At 37.2% G+C, this 17,543-nt stretch overlaps 1 protein-coding gene across 14 annotated transcripts in view; it reads right to left on the bottom strand.

The window, feature by feature from the left end:
- Positions 1-17,543, bottom strand: part of LOC105075715 (KRAB domain-containing protein 5) — a 102,792-nt gene that overhangs the window by 47,742 nt on the left and 37,507 nt on the right. For 5 of the 14 annotated variants that reach the window (XM_045523617.2, XM_045523618.2, XM_074371122.1 and 2 more), the window contains one exon: positions 13,098-16,261. In XM_045523617.2, coding sequence (XP_045379573.1) covers positions 14,649-16,261 — 1,613 coding nt within the window. In that variant the 3' untranslated portion in view covers positions 13,098-14,648. Of the gene's footprint in view, positions 1-2,775; positions 2,846-6,876; positions 6,932-7,479; positions 16,262-17,543 lie in introns of those variants that run through there. The other 9 variants (XM_045523580.2, XM_045523600.2, XM_074371123.1 and 6 more) reach the window with 7 other exon arrangements.

Raw genomic sequence — 17,543 nt, 5'->3', positions numbered from 1 at the left:
GCTTCTTCTGAGCAACAGAAAGCCAGTGAATGAGCTACACTAACACAGATGTGGCCCCTGAGTAGTACACATAACGTACTGCTCAAAATGGACTTTGTCACTGGTATTTACCTCTGAGGTATTCTATGACATGAGCTCTCTGTTCTCAATCCTGCCTTTGATCACATTTCCCATCTGTTTTTTAAACATTTTTTATTGAGTTATAGTCATTTTACAATGTTGTGTCAAATTCCAGTGTAGAGTGCAATTTTTCAGTAATACATGAACACACATATATTCATTGTCACATTTTTTTTTCGCTGTGAGCTACCACAAGATCTTGTATCTATTTCCCTGTGCTATACCGTATAATCTTGTTTAACTATTCTACATATGCCTGTCAGTATCTATAAATTTTGAACTCCCAGTCTATCGCTTGCCACCCCCTACCCCTTGGCAACCACAAGTTTGTATTCTATGTCTATGAGTCCGTTTCTGTTTTGCATTTGTGTTTTTTTTTTTAAGATTCCACATATGAGCGATCTCATATGGTATTTTTCTTTCTCTTTCTCGCTTACTTCACTTAGAATGGCATTCTCCAGGGACATACATGTTGCTGCAAATGGTGTTATGTTGTCAGTTTTTATGGCTGAATAGTATTCCATTGTATAAATATACCACCTCTTCTTTATCCAGTCGTCTGTTGATGGACATTTAGGCTGTTTCCATGTCTTGGCTATTGTAAATAGTGCTGCTGTGAACACTGGGGTGCAGGTGTCTTTTTAAAGTAGGGTTCCTTCTGGATATATGCCCAGAAGCAGGATGACTGGGTCATATGGTAAGTCTATTCCTAGTCTTTTAAGGAATCTCCATACTGTTTTCCACTGTGGCTGCACCAAACTGCCTTCCCACCAGCAGTATAGGAGGGTTCCCTTTTCTCCACAGCCTCTCCAGCATTTGTCATTTGTGGACATTTGAATGACGGCCATTCTGACTGGTGTGAGGTGATACCTCATTGTAGTTTTGATCTGCATTTCTCTGATAATTAGTGATACTGAGCATTTTTTCATGTGCCTATTGATCATTTGAATTTCTTCCTTGGAGAATTGCTTGTTTAGGTCTTCTGCCCATTTTTGGATGAGATTGTCTTTTTTTTTTTTCTTATTAAGTCATAGGAGCTGCTTATATATTCTGGAGATCAAGCCTTTGTTGGTTTCACTTGCAAAAATGTTCTCCCATTCCATAGGTTGTCGTTTTGTTTTACTTATGGTTTCCATTGCCGTGCAGAAGCTTGTAAGTTTCATTAGGTCCCACTGGTTTATTCTTGCTTTTATTTCTATTGCTTGGGTAGACTGCCCTAGGAGAACAGTTTTGAGATGTATGTCAGATAATGTTTTGCCCATCTTTTCTCCTGGGAGGTTTATTGTATCTTGTCTTATGTTCAAGTCTTTGATCCATTTTGAGTTTATTTTAGTGTATGGTGTAAGGGAGTGTTCTAGCTTCGTTGATTTACATGCTGCTGTCCAGTTTTCCCAACACCATTTGCTGAAGAGACTATCTTTATTCCATTATGTATTCTTGCTTCCTTTGTCTAAGTTTAGTTGACCAGAAGTTTGTGGGTTCATTTCTGGGCTCTCTATTCTGTTCCATTGGTCCATGTCTGTTTTTGTACCAATACCACGCTGTTTTGAGTACTGTAGCTCTACAGTATTGTCTGAAGTCTGGGAGAGTTATTCCTCCAGCCTCTTTCTTTTTCTTCAGTAATGCTTTGGCAATTCTAGGTCTTTTATGGTTCCATATAAATTTTATTATGATTTGTTCTAGTTCTGTGAAATACGTCCTGGGTAATTTGATAGGGATTGCATTAAATCTTTAGATTGCCTTGGGCAGTATGGCCACTTTAACAATATTGATTCTTCCAATCCAGGAGCATGGGATATCTTTCCATTTTTTAAAGTCTTCTTTAATTTCCTTAATCAGTGTTTTATAGTTTTCCATGTATAAGTCTTTCACCTCCTTGGTTAGATTTACTCCTAGGTATTTTATTACTTTGGGTGCTATTTTAAAGGGGATTATTTCTTTACTTTCTTTTTCTGTTGATTCATCGTTAGTGTAAAGAAATGCAACTGATTTTTGAAAGTTAATCTTGTAACCTGCTACCTTGCTGAATTCTTTGATTATTTCTAGTAGTTTTTGTGTGGACCTTTTAGGATTTTCTATATATAGTATCATGTTATCTGCATATAGTGACACTTTTCCCTCTTCTTTTCTGATTTGGATCCCTTTTATTTCTCTCTCTTGCCTGATTGCTATGGCTAGGACTTCCAAGACTGCGTTGAATAGGTATGGTGATAGTGGGCAGCCTTGTCTTGTTCCAGATTTTAGTTGGCACATTTCCAATCTTAAAAGCCTCACAAACCAAAGATCTCATCACATTCTGAGATAAAGTTTCTAACTTCATCAATTAGAAAACAGAGGTCAATGAAAAAGATCAAATTTTGCATATGCAGTCCCATCTCATCAAACTACATTCTGACAGGAGAGGTTCTACTCTTTCCTCAATACATTTCCTGATGTGCAGAATGGATTCTTAAATATGGTTAGAGAAGAGAGGGACAGTTGAGGAAGGTTTGCGGCTCATCCTCATTCACTAAAATTCACTAGAATGAGAGTGAGCAGGAAAGCCCACATGGATGAGGCTTAAAGAGGCAGAAAGTCTGGAGAAAAGAATATTGAACATTCATATCCTAGAAAACAATGGCTATTTGATGAAGGAAAGAAGAAATATCAACTCACATGGGGCATGGTTTAGAATGGCAATTTATTAGTCCTCCTCTGGCTTCTTCTTGTGTAGAAATGCAGAGTCCTGATAACATAAAGTCAGGAAAGAAAAAGGAAACCATGAGAGCAGGCCTGGTTCTAAATGACTTAAGGTAAGATAAATATTTCCTTCTCTTTTCATGGCACGTGGTCCCTTCCATGGCACAATATATATACTGAGATTTGAAGAAATCTAGACAATCACATCCCTTCTCCAATCTCCAAAAACAGATACAGAATTAATTTATGCTAAAGCAGTACCCAATTCCTATGATGTTAGGGTTTCTCCGACCTGTCCTGAGTGGTTCAGCTTTTACAGATGACGGGACCCTGATCCAAAACATATTCAAGTCGTACCAGCTTCAAGGACATTGATGGGGCCCTTGGAAGTGCTCTTGTAAGCCAAATCCTGGAACAAACACTTCCTACAACTAAGATCTGCCTTTTTTCCCCAGGCCCAACACACTAAATACCTCAGGGTGCCTCCCTGGCTCATTCTCACATTCCAGGAGCAAAAGGCATTTAGAGTCCATAGTGTAGGCTTCATCCAGGCCACATGAAGTCACACTAGACTCATCAAGTAACCAAGGAATAAATCCAAAGCAACCTTTAACAGAAAACAGCCTGTTTCATCAAATCACGGCCTCAGGTGAATTCAGGAACTCTGGAGGCAATATGCCCTTGTTATCCTGTGTAACATCATTCTGCCTCTAAATGTAAGGCTAAGGATGACTTGAGAGTGTCTGTACAACAAATAATTCCATAGAGCACATACTATGTGCTAGATTCTTTATACACATAAACACTTACTTGACCAGCAAACAGGTCTGTGAATTTAACCACTCTCTGCCCCTACCAGCTATAAAATCTTCCTTTTATCTGTTTCTTTTCATAACAGCTTCATTGACATATAACTCACATTCCATAAATTTATCCTTTTAACAGTACAACTGAGTGGCTTTTATTATATTCACGGAGATGTACAAACATTACCGTCACCTGATTTTAGAATATTCTCATTACTCAAAAACCAAAACCCCACAACCATTAGCAATCACTTTACAATCTTGTTCACCCAGATCCCAGCAACTGCTATTTACTTTCTGTATCTACAAATATGCTTCTAGTCACTTCATATAAATGGAATTATACAGTATGTGGTTTTTTGTGATGGGCTTCTCTCATACCGCATAACGTTTCAAGGCTCACATATGTTGCAGCATGGGTCAGTACTTACTCCTTTACATTGCTAAATAATGTTTCATTGTATGGATATACCACCTTTTTCCCATTCATCAGTTCATGGACATTTGCATTGTTTCCACATATTGTTACTATGAATAATGCTACTAAGAACATTTACGTACATGGTTTTGTGTGGAGGTATGTTTCATTTCTCTTAGATATATATACCTGGGAATGGAATGGCTGGGTCGTATGTTAACTCTATGTTTACCATTTTGAGGAACTGCCAAACTGTTTTTCAAAGCAGCTGCATCGTCTTACAATTTCACCATAGATATATCAAAGTTCCACTTTTTCCACATCCTTGTCATCTTCTGGATTAAATTCATCCTAGTGGGTTTGAAGTGGTGTGTCATTTTGATTTTGATCTCCATTTCCCCAATGATGCTGAACATCTTTATGTGCGTACTGGCCATCTGCATATCTTTTTGATAAATATGTATTCCAAGTCTTTGCTCATTTAAAAAATCTGGTTATTTGTCTTTTTATTGTTGAGTTGTAATAATTCCTCAAATATTCTAAAATACAATTCCCTTCTTGAACATGTGATCTTCAAATTTTGGGTCCCATTTTATCAGCTGTATTTTTACTTTCTTGGTGGTGTCCTTTGAACCTCAAACATTTTTAATTTTGAGGAAGTCCAATTTATGTATTTTCCCCCCTTTGGTTACTTGTACTCTTACATTTAAGTTGATGGTGTATTTTGAATAAATTTTTGTGTGTGGCATGAAGTATGAGCTTGTGATAAAATATTTCACAAGTGCTATCTTGACCCAATATTGATGTCATGGCTAAAAACTCTCAATTCCTCTTCACAGGAAGTTTGCTAAACCTCCATTCTAAACACTTCTCTTATCAAGATCGAACACAATATACTAACCCATGAAACCTCAGTAGCCTTGCCATTTTACATAATCTTCACAGGCAAGATCTTAACTGCATCCATCTTTTTCCAGGAGCACAGGTATGACATTATATTGATGACAACCTCCTCTGAGAAGAATTCACAAACCATTATTTCACTATTCATTATTTTCCTCATTCTGAAAACTGGTAAGAGGAAGAATCTGTCCTGCCTCCATGAACAATCTGTACCTCAGGATAAGCAATCAGTTGATAAAGGGAATTTTAACTTTATAGAAGCATTCCAGTTAAGGAATTAACATAGAATTAAAAAGTTAAGAATATTTAGCAATCCCTAATGAAATAACAACATCCCCCAAAGAGATAAGCAGGCATTATGTGTCTCTTGATGGAAGTATTCATTACCATGAATGAAGTCATTTTGCCAGGAAAAGAAAAAAAAGGAAGAAAGGGAGGAATCAGAACCAGAACCTGAACCTGCCTCTTAATCTACAGGAAATATAGAAAAATATGTTAATGATAACAGACTGTGGGAAATTATACAGAACTAATCACCCAGTTTCTTCAACAAATATATTGCAAGGAAAGAGAGACAGAAAGAATGAAAATTAGAAACTATCAATTTTTAAAAAGACTTCATTAAGAGAATTATGAACCAATCACAACACATGGGTCTTACTTGGACCCAGATTCAAAGAAACCTTAAAATTAAGAAAAGTTATTTTCCCTGAGAGAAAGTCTAAACACTACTGGAAATCCAATAAAGAAGTACCATTTATTTTGAGGGAGAATAATGGTATTAAGCTTTTTTAAAGACTCATCATTTACATACACATTGAAATATTTATGGATGAAATGATATAACTTCTGGCATTTACATTAAAATAATGCTGGGGTGGACAGAAGTCTAGATTAAACAAAACTGGCTATGAGTCAACCATTATGAAGCTGAGCAAAGGGTGGTACATAGAGGTTCATTACTATTTTCTCTATTGTTGTGTATGTTTGAATTTTTCATTAAAAAAAGTTAAAGAAAATGCTGGGCATGGCTCAGTGAATTGATTTTACCACATACATAAAACTAAGGTAACAACCCCATAGTCTGAAAACCTCTACAATAACATATTAGTAATTTTCTAAAGCTTTCCAACAGCTAGCAGAGTACCTTGAATGAAACACAAAATCTGAAAATATTGATTAGAAAAGTGATAATACAGCCTCTCTGAGGGGCAATATAGCAAGAACTATTAAAATTTAAAGTCCACACTTAAGTTGGCCCAGAAAGTAGTATTCATCCTACTGATAAACTCATGAAATGAGCATCTATACAGGGATATTTATCCCACCACTGTTTATAATAGGAAGAGACTGATAGTCATCTGAAAGTTAATTAGTAAGGGTCAGTTTTTAAAATTATAAAAGTATGGAATACAGTTCAGCTATAAAAAAAGAATAAGCCCTTCATGTACTAATACATGTACAGAATTCCCCTGGAAGTACTCAAGAAACTATTCACACAGGTTGCCTCTGAAGTTGGAAAACTACATGACTAGGGGCAGGGCTGGGAGGGAGAATTCGCCAAATAGTCTTTTGAACCTTTTAAATACTTAGAGTATCATCATTTTAAAAATAAAATTGAGAAGAAAATATTAAAATAAAATCAAGGCTTCAAATTTCACTCAGTGGGATTTATGCTATTACTTCAAAAACCTTAGAAAAAGAGTAGGTATACAGGTGGAATTAAAATACCTGGCAGATGCATATGTGTACCTCAGGTTAAGAGGAGAGAAATGGAGTGGAACAGCTCCTTTGAGTCCATTCCTCTAGCCCCTCATTATTCTGCGGAATATGAAGGTCCAAGAACCAGATCACTAAAGGACCCTAGCTATGGATTTTCAAGATGCAGAAAGATAAATCCTGAAAAAACAGAAAGTACTTCAGAGACAAAAAAAGGGAATAACAACTCACCCTGGATAAAGCTCTCAGTTGTCCAACAGCTACTCTTCCCCTGTTCTCTGGTCACCTGCGTAAAAGAAGTTGGTAGAGTTAGACTCTTGAGGGGAGGACATAGCTCAGGGGTAGAGTTTATGCTTAGCATGTGCAAAGTCCTAGGTTCAATTCAGTACCTCCATTTAAAAATAAATAAAAAAATAACATGTGTTTCAAAATAAAAAGAGTTAAAGAATCGAGACTTCAAGCCTTTCTTTGAACCCAGATATATCCGTTATAAACAAACATCTACCCTCCTCCCCCTCGACCCCACCCCGGTTATTAGACACTCCGCCGACTGGCGCAATGATGCTCTCCTCCCACGAGAACAACCCCAGGTGGGTTCCTGAGGGGAGAGATTGGAATCTCATTACCTCGGGGGGTTTTCTGCCTCTCATTTCAAACCCCCTAACTTGAGGCCATTTTCAACCCTAAAATTCCCATTCTGAGATCACGTCTGCGACTTGCTGACAAGTTTCTTCACCTGGCCGTTCGCGCAGCTTCACACAACCGTTCTCACAATGATCACTCTCCCAAGTGGTCACACACAAAATCGTGCCGCCTCACAGGGACATCACTTACACACACACATGCGCGCGTGCTAAGGCTGAGGCGCCAGACACGGCCGGTCTCCGAGCCGGGGCTCAGACAGCGCCTCACCCTCAGCTTCCCCGGCAGTCCACCGGCAGTCCACCGGCAGTCCACCTAACAATCACCTAACAATCAACAATCCGCGATCCCTCCGCCGCTGTGCCGCTCAACTCGTTCCAGCATAGCAGGGCTAACAACCTCGAGGGGAAGTGACGTTACACCCGCAGGCTTCTGGAAATTGTAGTCCAGGACCAAAAGACCGGAGAGAGACGGCAATTTGAGCCCCTTGAGCCCTCCTCGGCACTGTAATCTCTCGGAGGTACCAGCCGCGACCTGCGGCAAGTCCGCCGACTGCGGCGAATCACTCCGCCGGGCCGCCGTCCCGGCCGTGCCCTGCGGCGCCCTCGCTCGCGGTCTAGCCGGAAGCTGATTTCCGTCGCGGGGACTTCTGGGACGTGTAGTGTAGCCTAGGTGATGCTGGATCTCTCAGCCCCGGTTTAGGCACCGCCACGGTGAACGCCGCCAGAGTCGCAGAGTCCAGAGGTCGTGGCCAGTGGAGGGGAAAACAGCCAACTCTGAGGAGGCTGAAGGAGAGGAATCCCCAGGCCCTAACCGCCGGCAGGCCTGTGTGGGAAGAGGGCATAGGGAAAGACCCTAGTGACCCTTTACTGCTGATGTGAGTGCCTTTGCTTCCGTTTGTGACCTCGGGGTGTGGTTATGCTGCTGTTTTTACGGTTAAAAAAAGTAAGAGTTTAAAGCACAGATTTTGAATATAACATCCAAATCATTAGATTATGAATTTTCATAAATAGCTCAAACCCGTGTAACTAGCACCTCAAAAGTCCCCTACCAGTCTCCTGTAAAGATATCTATCACATGACTATCACAGCACAGACTAGTTTTGATAAATTTTGAACTTTACATAAATAGAATCGTATTTTGTGTACGTTTTTTTCCCCCTTAGACTTCTTTTGCTAAATATTTTGTTGGTGAGATTAATCAGTAAATTTCATTTATTCTTACTGTTGATGGTATTTGGCTTGTTTTTCAGAATGAGGCTACTAGGAATCGTGCTCTTGAACAGTCTCCTTTGTGTCTTTTGCTGTGTATATGTGTGCATCTTGGTTTCAAACATACTTTGAAGGGCAATTGCTGGGTCATAGGTTATGCATATGTTTATAGCATACATTGCTGAACAATTTTGCAAAATGGTTTTCCATTTGCAGCTATCTATTATAGTTTCAGTTGCTCTGCATCCTAACATACACTTACTTAATGTATGTGTTTCCTTTTAATCTTTCTGGTGGGTGCATGGTGGTTTTAATTTGAATTTCCCAATGTGTCCTTTTGTATAACTTCTATAACAGGGGAAGATACCCAGCCAGCTTTAGCATTTAATATGGACAAACAGGAAGAGGACCAAGAGAATCTAGATCCTCTTGTAGGCCTGTGCTGTTTGGATTGATGTTGATCCAGTGCCTTAAATAGTGCCTCTCTTTCCTTACCCGCTTTTAGAACAAATAGGACTGGAGTAAAGGCAAAGGTCCATCCTTCTCTAAGAGGTACCCAAGGCCACATTACTAATCAAGGTATATGTGGGACTTGACAGTGACCAAGGTTGCCAAACATTTTAAGCCCTTTTGGACATTAGGACATAAGTTACTGTGGTGCCAGGAAGCACCTTTGGACATGATAAAAAAAATTACTTGAACTGGATTTGGAAATAATCCTGAGATTGGACATAACTTCATAGGTGGGCTCTTTTGGCCCAGTACCCACTCAAGTGGTTGTAACCGATACTGCTGAATCTGTTGTGGGAACACATGTGTTAATTATAGGTAATAGTTCTCAGTCATAAAGGATGCTCCCAGTGGGGAAGTGCCATGATTAGAACAGTGGTAGTAGCACAAGTACACAAGCTGGAGCCTACTAGACTTCTCCAATGTAGTCATGTAGTTATTGTGAAGCAGTATAAGATACTGGGAAGGAGACAGGAAATGAAAGAGGTTAGAAATCGCTATACTGATCAAGGAGCTGGTGGAGGTAGAGGTGCTTAAAGAAACTATTGTCATATAAGAGCCCTCAGTGGCTGGTGAAAAAGACCATGTTATTTGGCGCTGGACTGTGGACTACCACAGGCTCAGTGTGACAGTAGTCTCTGTCAACATGCAGTTCCAGTATTAACAACCACAGAGTCATAATGCAGACTGAAGGTGTCTGTCTTGCAGTGGTTGGTGGACATTGCTAATGCCCTCTCAGCATCCTGCTGCATTCTGAAGATCAACGCCGATTTGCCTTCTCAAGGTTCTAGTTACCTTTATTGTATCATGTTACCACAGGCTGCCTAAACTCGTCACAGTTCATCACTAGTGAATATGCTGAGACCTAAAAAAGCTGAAATATTACCAGAGGTGTCCTGGTACCATTATGCTGATGGCACTATTCTGATTGGAAGGGCTAAGGACAGCGTATCGACTGCCTTTCAGAAGATGAGTAAATATCTGAACCAGGGCTGGAAGGTTAACATCCCAGTAAGGTACAGGGGCTAAGCACTGAAATAACAGTCTTGGGAATCTTGTGGGCTGATGCCCAGAGGAAAAGCTTTGAGCTTTTAAAAGAAAAACTGTTGGCCTTAAAAGCTCCAGCAAACAAAAATGAGGCCCAACATCTGATAGACTTGTTTGGGTCCTGGAGGCATTTCATACCTCACATGAGGCTCCTACTGAACATAAGATCAATCAAAAGGGATATTGTCCAACAACAGGCCCTAGAAACTATCCAACAAGCTGTACAGACCACCTTTCCATTCTGGCCAGTCAGCCCTAACAAGTCTTTTGAGCTCGAAGTGTCAGCAACTGAGTTAAGCAGACTGAAGCCTCTGGCAAAAAGATGTGACCACTAGACAAAGGCATCCCCTTGGGTTTTGGACATGGCACATGTTACAGCAGCACCTCACCTCTGGTATCAAGATCTATTTGTTTTCTATTATTGCATAACAAGTTAATAAAAATGTAGCACCTTGAAACAACACCCATTAATTAGCTCACAGTTCTGTAGGTCAGAAATTGGTTTCATAGACTTAATCAAGGTGTTAGCTGGCCTGAGTTCTCATTTAGTGGATCTGAAGAAAAATCTACTTGCAAGCTTATTCTGGTTGGCAGATTTCAGTTCCTTGCGTTGTAGGACTGAAGTCCCTGTTTCCTTGCTGGCTGTCAGCTGGGGAACACTCTCAGGTATTTTCCAAATGGCAGTTCACAGCATGTGTGTTTGCTTTTTTCAGTCCAGCTAGAATACATCTCTCTGACTTCCTTTTTTTTACTACCAGTCAGCTCATGTTAGATTTAGGTTAGTCCAGTCTAAATAAACTCTCTATCTTAAGGTCTCTGATTAGTCCCCTTAATTATATCCATGAAATCTCTCTTGCCATGTATTGTAACATAATCACAGGAGTAAAAACAGAAAGTGTAGATCACAAGGGGCCTTCTTAGAATTCTGCCTACCACAGCTATGGTAATCTGAACAGTGATGTTGCGCACGCACACACACATACACACACACGACAAACAGACTACAACTGAAGATCAAAAGATAGTCACTTTATTTAGAAAAAATTTCCACATCAGTTCAGTGGAGAAAGGATAGTCTTTTCAGTAAATGGTGCTGGAATAATTAGACATACACAAGGGAAAAAAGAACCTTATCCTTACCTTACACAGTACACAAAATTGATGCAAGATTTTCTTTGACAAAATGCTCATTAGACCTAAACGTAAAAATTAATATAACTTTAGAAGAACATATAAAAAAGAATCCATGTTGCCAGAATAGGCAAAGGTTTATTAAACAGGACACAAAACATACAAACCATAAAAGGAAAAGTAATTAGGATTTCATTAAAGTTAAGAAATGTTTGTCAAGACACAAAGAAGAGAGTGAAAAGATAAGCCACAGACTTGGAACAGGTCTTTGTAATATATTATGGACTTGTATCATAAATATAAAAAGAGCTCTTCTACAAATCAATAGGAAATAGGGAAAAACAACCAAATAAAAATAGGCAATAAGCTTGAACAGGCACTTCACGAAAGAGTATATTTCAATGGCTAACAAATAGCATCGGAAAAGATGCCAAAAGTCCGTACTTCTCAGAGAAATGCAAAATAAAATTACAATGTGATTCTACTATATGCCCAATAAAACAGTTAAAATTGAAATGAATCACAATACCAATTGTTGATAAGGATGTGGATGGACCCAACAGAAATCTCATACTTTGCTACTAGGAATACAAAATGGCACAGCCACTTTGCAAAATTGGCAGCATGCAGTAGGCAGGATAATGTTCCCCAGAGATGTTCACAGCCTGGATATATTAGGATTCTCCAGAAAAAAAAAAAATACATATGTATATATATATTGTTAACCTAGAATCCTGTACCCAGAAAGTATCTTCCAAAAATTAAGATAGAATACTCATTCTGACAAAGCTGAAGTAATATAATGGCAGTATACTTGCAATAAAATAAATGCTAAAGGAAATTTTTGATGTAGAAGGAAAATTACGCCAGATGGATCAACTTTTTTCAAAGAACTTTTTGGACTTTGTGTAAATTATAAATACTGTTCAGCTTTTTTGGATTGAACAATCATCTAGGTTTAACTGAATACATTTGTGAATTAAATTTACTGATTTATTTAGGATGTTATACAAATATTCATAATTGGTACCAGAAGTTTTGTTTTGCCCTTTAAGTTTAAAATTAAGGTTATGCAAGAGTCACAGAATTAAATGTCAAGCTTTCACGTTTAAGTATGTTATGAGGAGCTCCTTAAAGTTTTGGGAATTTTGCCTATAAAAATGATCAGGCAATATCTTTAAAAATGGCTAATTGTTTTATTAAGTTTTTATCTCTCTTGAGTGTTCCCATTTCTCTTGACTCAAATCTGGAGAGTTCTGTTTTTGAAGAATAAGCATTTTACATTTTAAAAATTATTAGTAAAAAGGGTATGTATGTTAACCATAAAATCTCTATTTTGTCATAATATCAATTTCTCAGCCATAATGCTTATCTTTTTTTTTTCCACCAGAACTTCTACACTGTTTTCTTCAAGAAACACCATTTATGCTATTTCATTCGTTTAGACTTCATTATTGTATTTGTTATTTTGTCTTCATTTTTTCAAATACATTCCATTATCTTTAGATATTTCTGGGATTTTTCTTGAAACTATACACTTATTTTAAATTGTTTTAGTATTTTAATGCATTCATGAATGTAGAGCTGTAAGTTTCCTTCTATGTAGTTTTGTCAGGCATCATTTTCTATGTAGAATACCCACTATGATTTATTCCTAGAGAAACTAGTTTGTGCTGTTTTCATCCTTAATCAAAGGATAATTTAGATGAGAATTGAATTAGTATTTATATATTTTGGCTACCCAATGTTGTCTTTTATACGTTAGATAATGTGTTCTATACCATTACCACTTTTTGTACTCCTCTCACTATTCTGTGATAGTTGTGGTCTCAACCACCCTATTCACATTTATATACATTTTCACTCTGGTCTATTGTAATTCAGCATAAAGATTGAGTTCTACAGGAAGGATTCACTACATTATAACATCTTTATTTAATTTTGGTTTTAAGGGTTTTTTCCAATATGAAGTGTCTTATTATTGTGTAAAGTATATATCGTGGTTAAACGCCATTCCATAAATAAAACAGATGAAGATAATAGTTGCCAACATTTACTGAACAAGTCACCAGTTACATACATGAGTTCATAACCCATGTAATCTTCAATACACTCCTACGGCAGTTACTACAGTCACCTCCATTTTGCCATGCTTGAAATATAATACATAAGATTGAAAACAATATTACATTTCTACAGATTATAATTACATATATACAAACATATATACTTATATATATGTCTGTATAGCACAGGGAACTATATTCAATATCTTGTAATAACCTTTAATGAAAAAGAAGATAAAAGGCTCTTGAATGAAACTGCCATCATTGGTAAATTTAGGGGAGAAACTAGGGTCAGAGAAATAGTCAAAAGGGAGTTTAGCTTATCTGTAATGTTTAAAAATGTTTTAAGTTTAAGGCACCCATGGATTATTTCAGAAATAAAAAATAAAGAAAGCAGACAAGTATACAAAATGTGAAAACAGGACGTTGAAAGGAGCACTGTTTATAAAAGCAAAATTTAGAATGTAGATATGTTTTATCAATAGATTAGTAAAACAATAATGGGGCCACAGAGATAAGCACTAACTCCATTCAAGTAAGGATAATGATGTATTTACTGATTTAGAAAACTGTTCATGATGTAGTCTGTCATAGGATTTATGAAATATATTTTCTTTAACATTTTTCTGAAAGGATTTGACAATTTGAGAGTGGTTATTAAAACGGTTGATAAAGATTTCTTTTGTGCCTTTTGAATTCCTCTGAAAAAAAATTCCAGTAAAATATTAATATTCAAAGGAACTCCCTTCAAAAAAACATTGTATAGTTCTATTTATATTGTTATATTAAAAGTAAAATAATTAAGACAAAGAGGTACAGATACAATTACAGACATATATGTAAATACATATACACACACATACATATGAATGATACTTCAATTGCTTCCCTGAAACTTAAGCTTATATAAATAAGAATATATCAACAAACCAGTAGAAAAAGCAACTAGAAAGAATAAGTAGTGATGGGTTCAGAATCGTGGAGAAAAAGAAATCAACTCAGAACTGTAATGCACAACTAAAAATTAAATTAATAGTGACAGTAAATAATTAATTTTAATGATCAGTAAATATACATAGGACTAAAATACCTTAGAATTAAATTAGGAAAAATAAAATGAAATCCTAGCACTATTCCTTAATAAATTCTCTCATGTTGAAGGTTGATCTGCAAAAAAAAGTCTGCATTTTCCTCATTCACAGTTATAAATTCTGATATTAAGTAAGGAATGAACTGTTGACGAAGGTCTTCTGACATTTGCTGTATTCTTAAGCATTTAGGTTGTGAAAAGCAAATAAAAGCCTCTTCATATTAATTATGGGATATCTCATCAGCAGGAAGTCCTATCTCAAATTACGTAAAATTCATACTTGAATGCCTCTCCCACAGATACCTTTCAGAGTTTCTTACCTGCATGACCTTTCTGATGTTGTTTTAGATTTGAACTACGTACAAAAACTTTCCCACATTCATTACATTCATAGAGTTTCTCACCGTTATGAATTCTCTGATGTTGAGAAAGGTCTGAAGAACGATGAAAGGCCTTTCCACATTCCTTACATTCAAAGGGTTTCTCACCAGTATGAACTCTCTGATGCCGGATAAAGGCTGAGCTACTACTAAAGGTTTTCCCGCATTCCTTACACTCATAGGGTTTCTCACCCATATGAATTCCCCAATGTTGGCTAAGGCCTGAAGGGTGATAAAAAGCCTTTCCACATTCTTTACACACATATGGTTTCTCACCAGTGTGAATTCTCTGATGTTCTGTAAGTATAGAGCTGTTACGAAAGGTCTTTCCACATGCCATACAAATGTAGGGCTTCTCGCCTGTGTGAATTCTCTGATGTTCTATAAGTTTTGAACTGCTACAAAAGGCCTTTCCACAATCCTTACATACAAAGGGTTTTTCACCGGTATGAACCCTCTGGTGTCGATTAAGGGCTGAACTACTTCTAAATGCCTTAGCACAATTTTTACACTCATAAGGTTTCTCACCCGTATGAATTCTATGATGTATAAAAAAATATGATGCACTCTTAAAGGCCTTGCCACATTCCTTACATTCATAGGGTTTTTCACCAGTATGGATTCTCTGGTGTCTTTTAAGATCTGAGGAATAGTGAAAGGCTTTGCCACAGTCTTTACATAGATAAGGTTTCTCACCAGTGTGAATTCTTTGATGTTCTATGAGTATTGAACTGCTACGAAAGGCTTTTCCACATTCCTTACATATATATGGTTTCTCACCGGTGTGAATTCTCTGATGCAGAATAGTGCCTGATTTACTACTAAAGGCTTTTCCACATAACTTACACTGATAGCGTTTCTCACTGGTGTGAAGTCGCTGGTCATAAGTAAGTTCTGAGGAATGATGAAAACCTTTCCCACCTTCCTCAGTTAGACAGGGTTTCTCACATGTGTGAATTCTCTGATGTGATTTAAATATTGAACCAGTACTAAAGGCTTTTCCACATTCTTTCCACTCATAGATCTTCTCCTCAGTATGAATGCTCTGATGTTGTACACAGTCTAAGACCCTACCATACTCCGTATGTTCATAGGTTTCACCAGGAAGCAAGATCTGATGCTGAGTATGTTCTGTAACTCTACTAACGGCCTTCGCATTTTCCTTATAGTTATTGAATTTCTTGTCAGTATCAATTTTCTGAGGTGCAGTTCGTTGCAAGTCATGTACAAAAGCTTTCTCATAGTCCTTGCATTCACAGGCTTCCTCTTCAATATCAGTCTTTTGATTTAGAGTAAGAGATGTGTGCTGACTGAAAGTGTGCATATTTTCATAGTTGAAAATAACTTGATTATCAAAATTTGTTTCATGAGATCCTTGTTTTTTCTCAGTCTTTCTTTTACATTCCCAATCACCTGTGTAACAGGAACATTCAAGTCCATGTTTTGAAAGATGTCCCAATATAAACCATTGAGGCGATTCTACTTCATAAACTTCCTTCTTCAGCAATAATTCCTTGGTTTCACACCTAGATCCACAGTCTGAAAGAAAGCATAAAAGAGAACATTCAACTTTTTTTCCTGGAAGAAATGAAACTTTTATGGTATAAATAGGGGAATTAAACTGAAATTAATGTATATGAATGTGAATGACTTATACAGTGATCAAATATACTGGTGGAATTTGATAAATGGACAAAGTACAAGAAATGATGGGAAGTCATATTGGATGATAAGGTGGTTGGGACATTTTAATGAGATTTACAGATACATATGACAAAAACACACAACTATGAAGTCAAGCTCTAAAAAAACCAACAAAAAAAGATGGACCTACTATCCCCACTTTTCTTTAACATTTTCTGGAAATTACAGACACTGAAGTAAGACTAAGACAAAAACTAAAAGAAAAAGAAGCAAAAGATCAAACCATTGTAAAGTGAGAAAAAACCGACAAGCCTATTATCTGCCGGAAAACAACAAATGGTGGGAGTATTCTAAAAGTTAATAAGATGAAAAATCAACAGATTTATTTAAAAAGGCAGAAGTTTCATTGCATTTATCTTTTGAAATTTTGCTTGCTTATTTTTGGAATGAATTACTAGGAGTGAGATAACTGACTAATGGGTAAAATTCATCTGGCATTTCCTGGACATTGCCAAATTCCTGTCCTAAAAAGTCGTACATTCACTCACACATTTTAGTGCCTATTTCCCAACCACTTCTCAAGCACAGTACACCATCAAACTCTGGGATCTTTGCCAATTTGATAGGTTTCTCATTGTGGTTTTAACTAGCATTTTTCTTTAATGAGCAAAGCTGAGCATCTCCTTATGTGCTTATGTGAATTTCCATTCATTTTTTTACATTCAAATCTAAAACTCATCTGGAATTCAATCTTATGTATCAATAGCGTGAAAGGGCAACCCAGAGTGGGAGAAAAGATCTACAAATCATGTATCTCATAAAGGATTAATATCCAAAATACGTAAGAACTCCTACAACTCCACAACAAAAAAACAAACAACCCAATTTTAAAATGTGCAAAAAACCTGAGAATAGTTTGGCAGTTCCTCACAAAGTTAAACATTGGGTTACCATATGACTCAGCAAATTTCATTCCTAGGTATATACTCAAGGGAGCTGAAAACATATACATTTGACCCTTGAACAAGGTGAGTTTGAATTGTGCAGGTCCACTTATACATGGATATTTTTCAACAGTAATTACTACAGTACTACACAGTCCATGGTTGGTTGAATCCGTGGATAGGGAGGGCCACACTTGGATTAACCCCCACATTGTTCAAGGGTCAACTATAAT

The sequence above is a fragment of the Camelus bactrianus genome, chromosome 9 (genome assembly GCF_048773025.1).
Source record: "Camelus bactrianus isolate YW-2024 breed Bactrian camel chromosome 9, ASM4877302v1, whole genome shotgun sequence".
Lineage (NCBI taxonomy): Eukaryota > Metazoa > Chordata > Mammalia > Artiodactyla > Camelidae > Camelus > Camelus bactrianus.
This window is presented reverse-complemented; position numbering and strand designations above follow the sequence as displayed.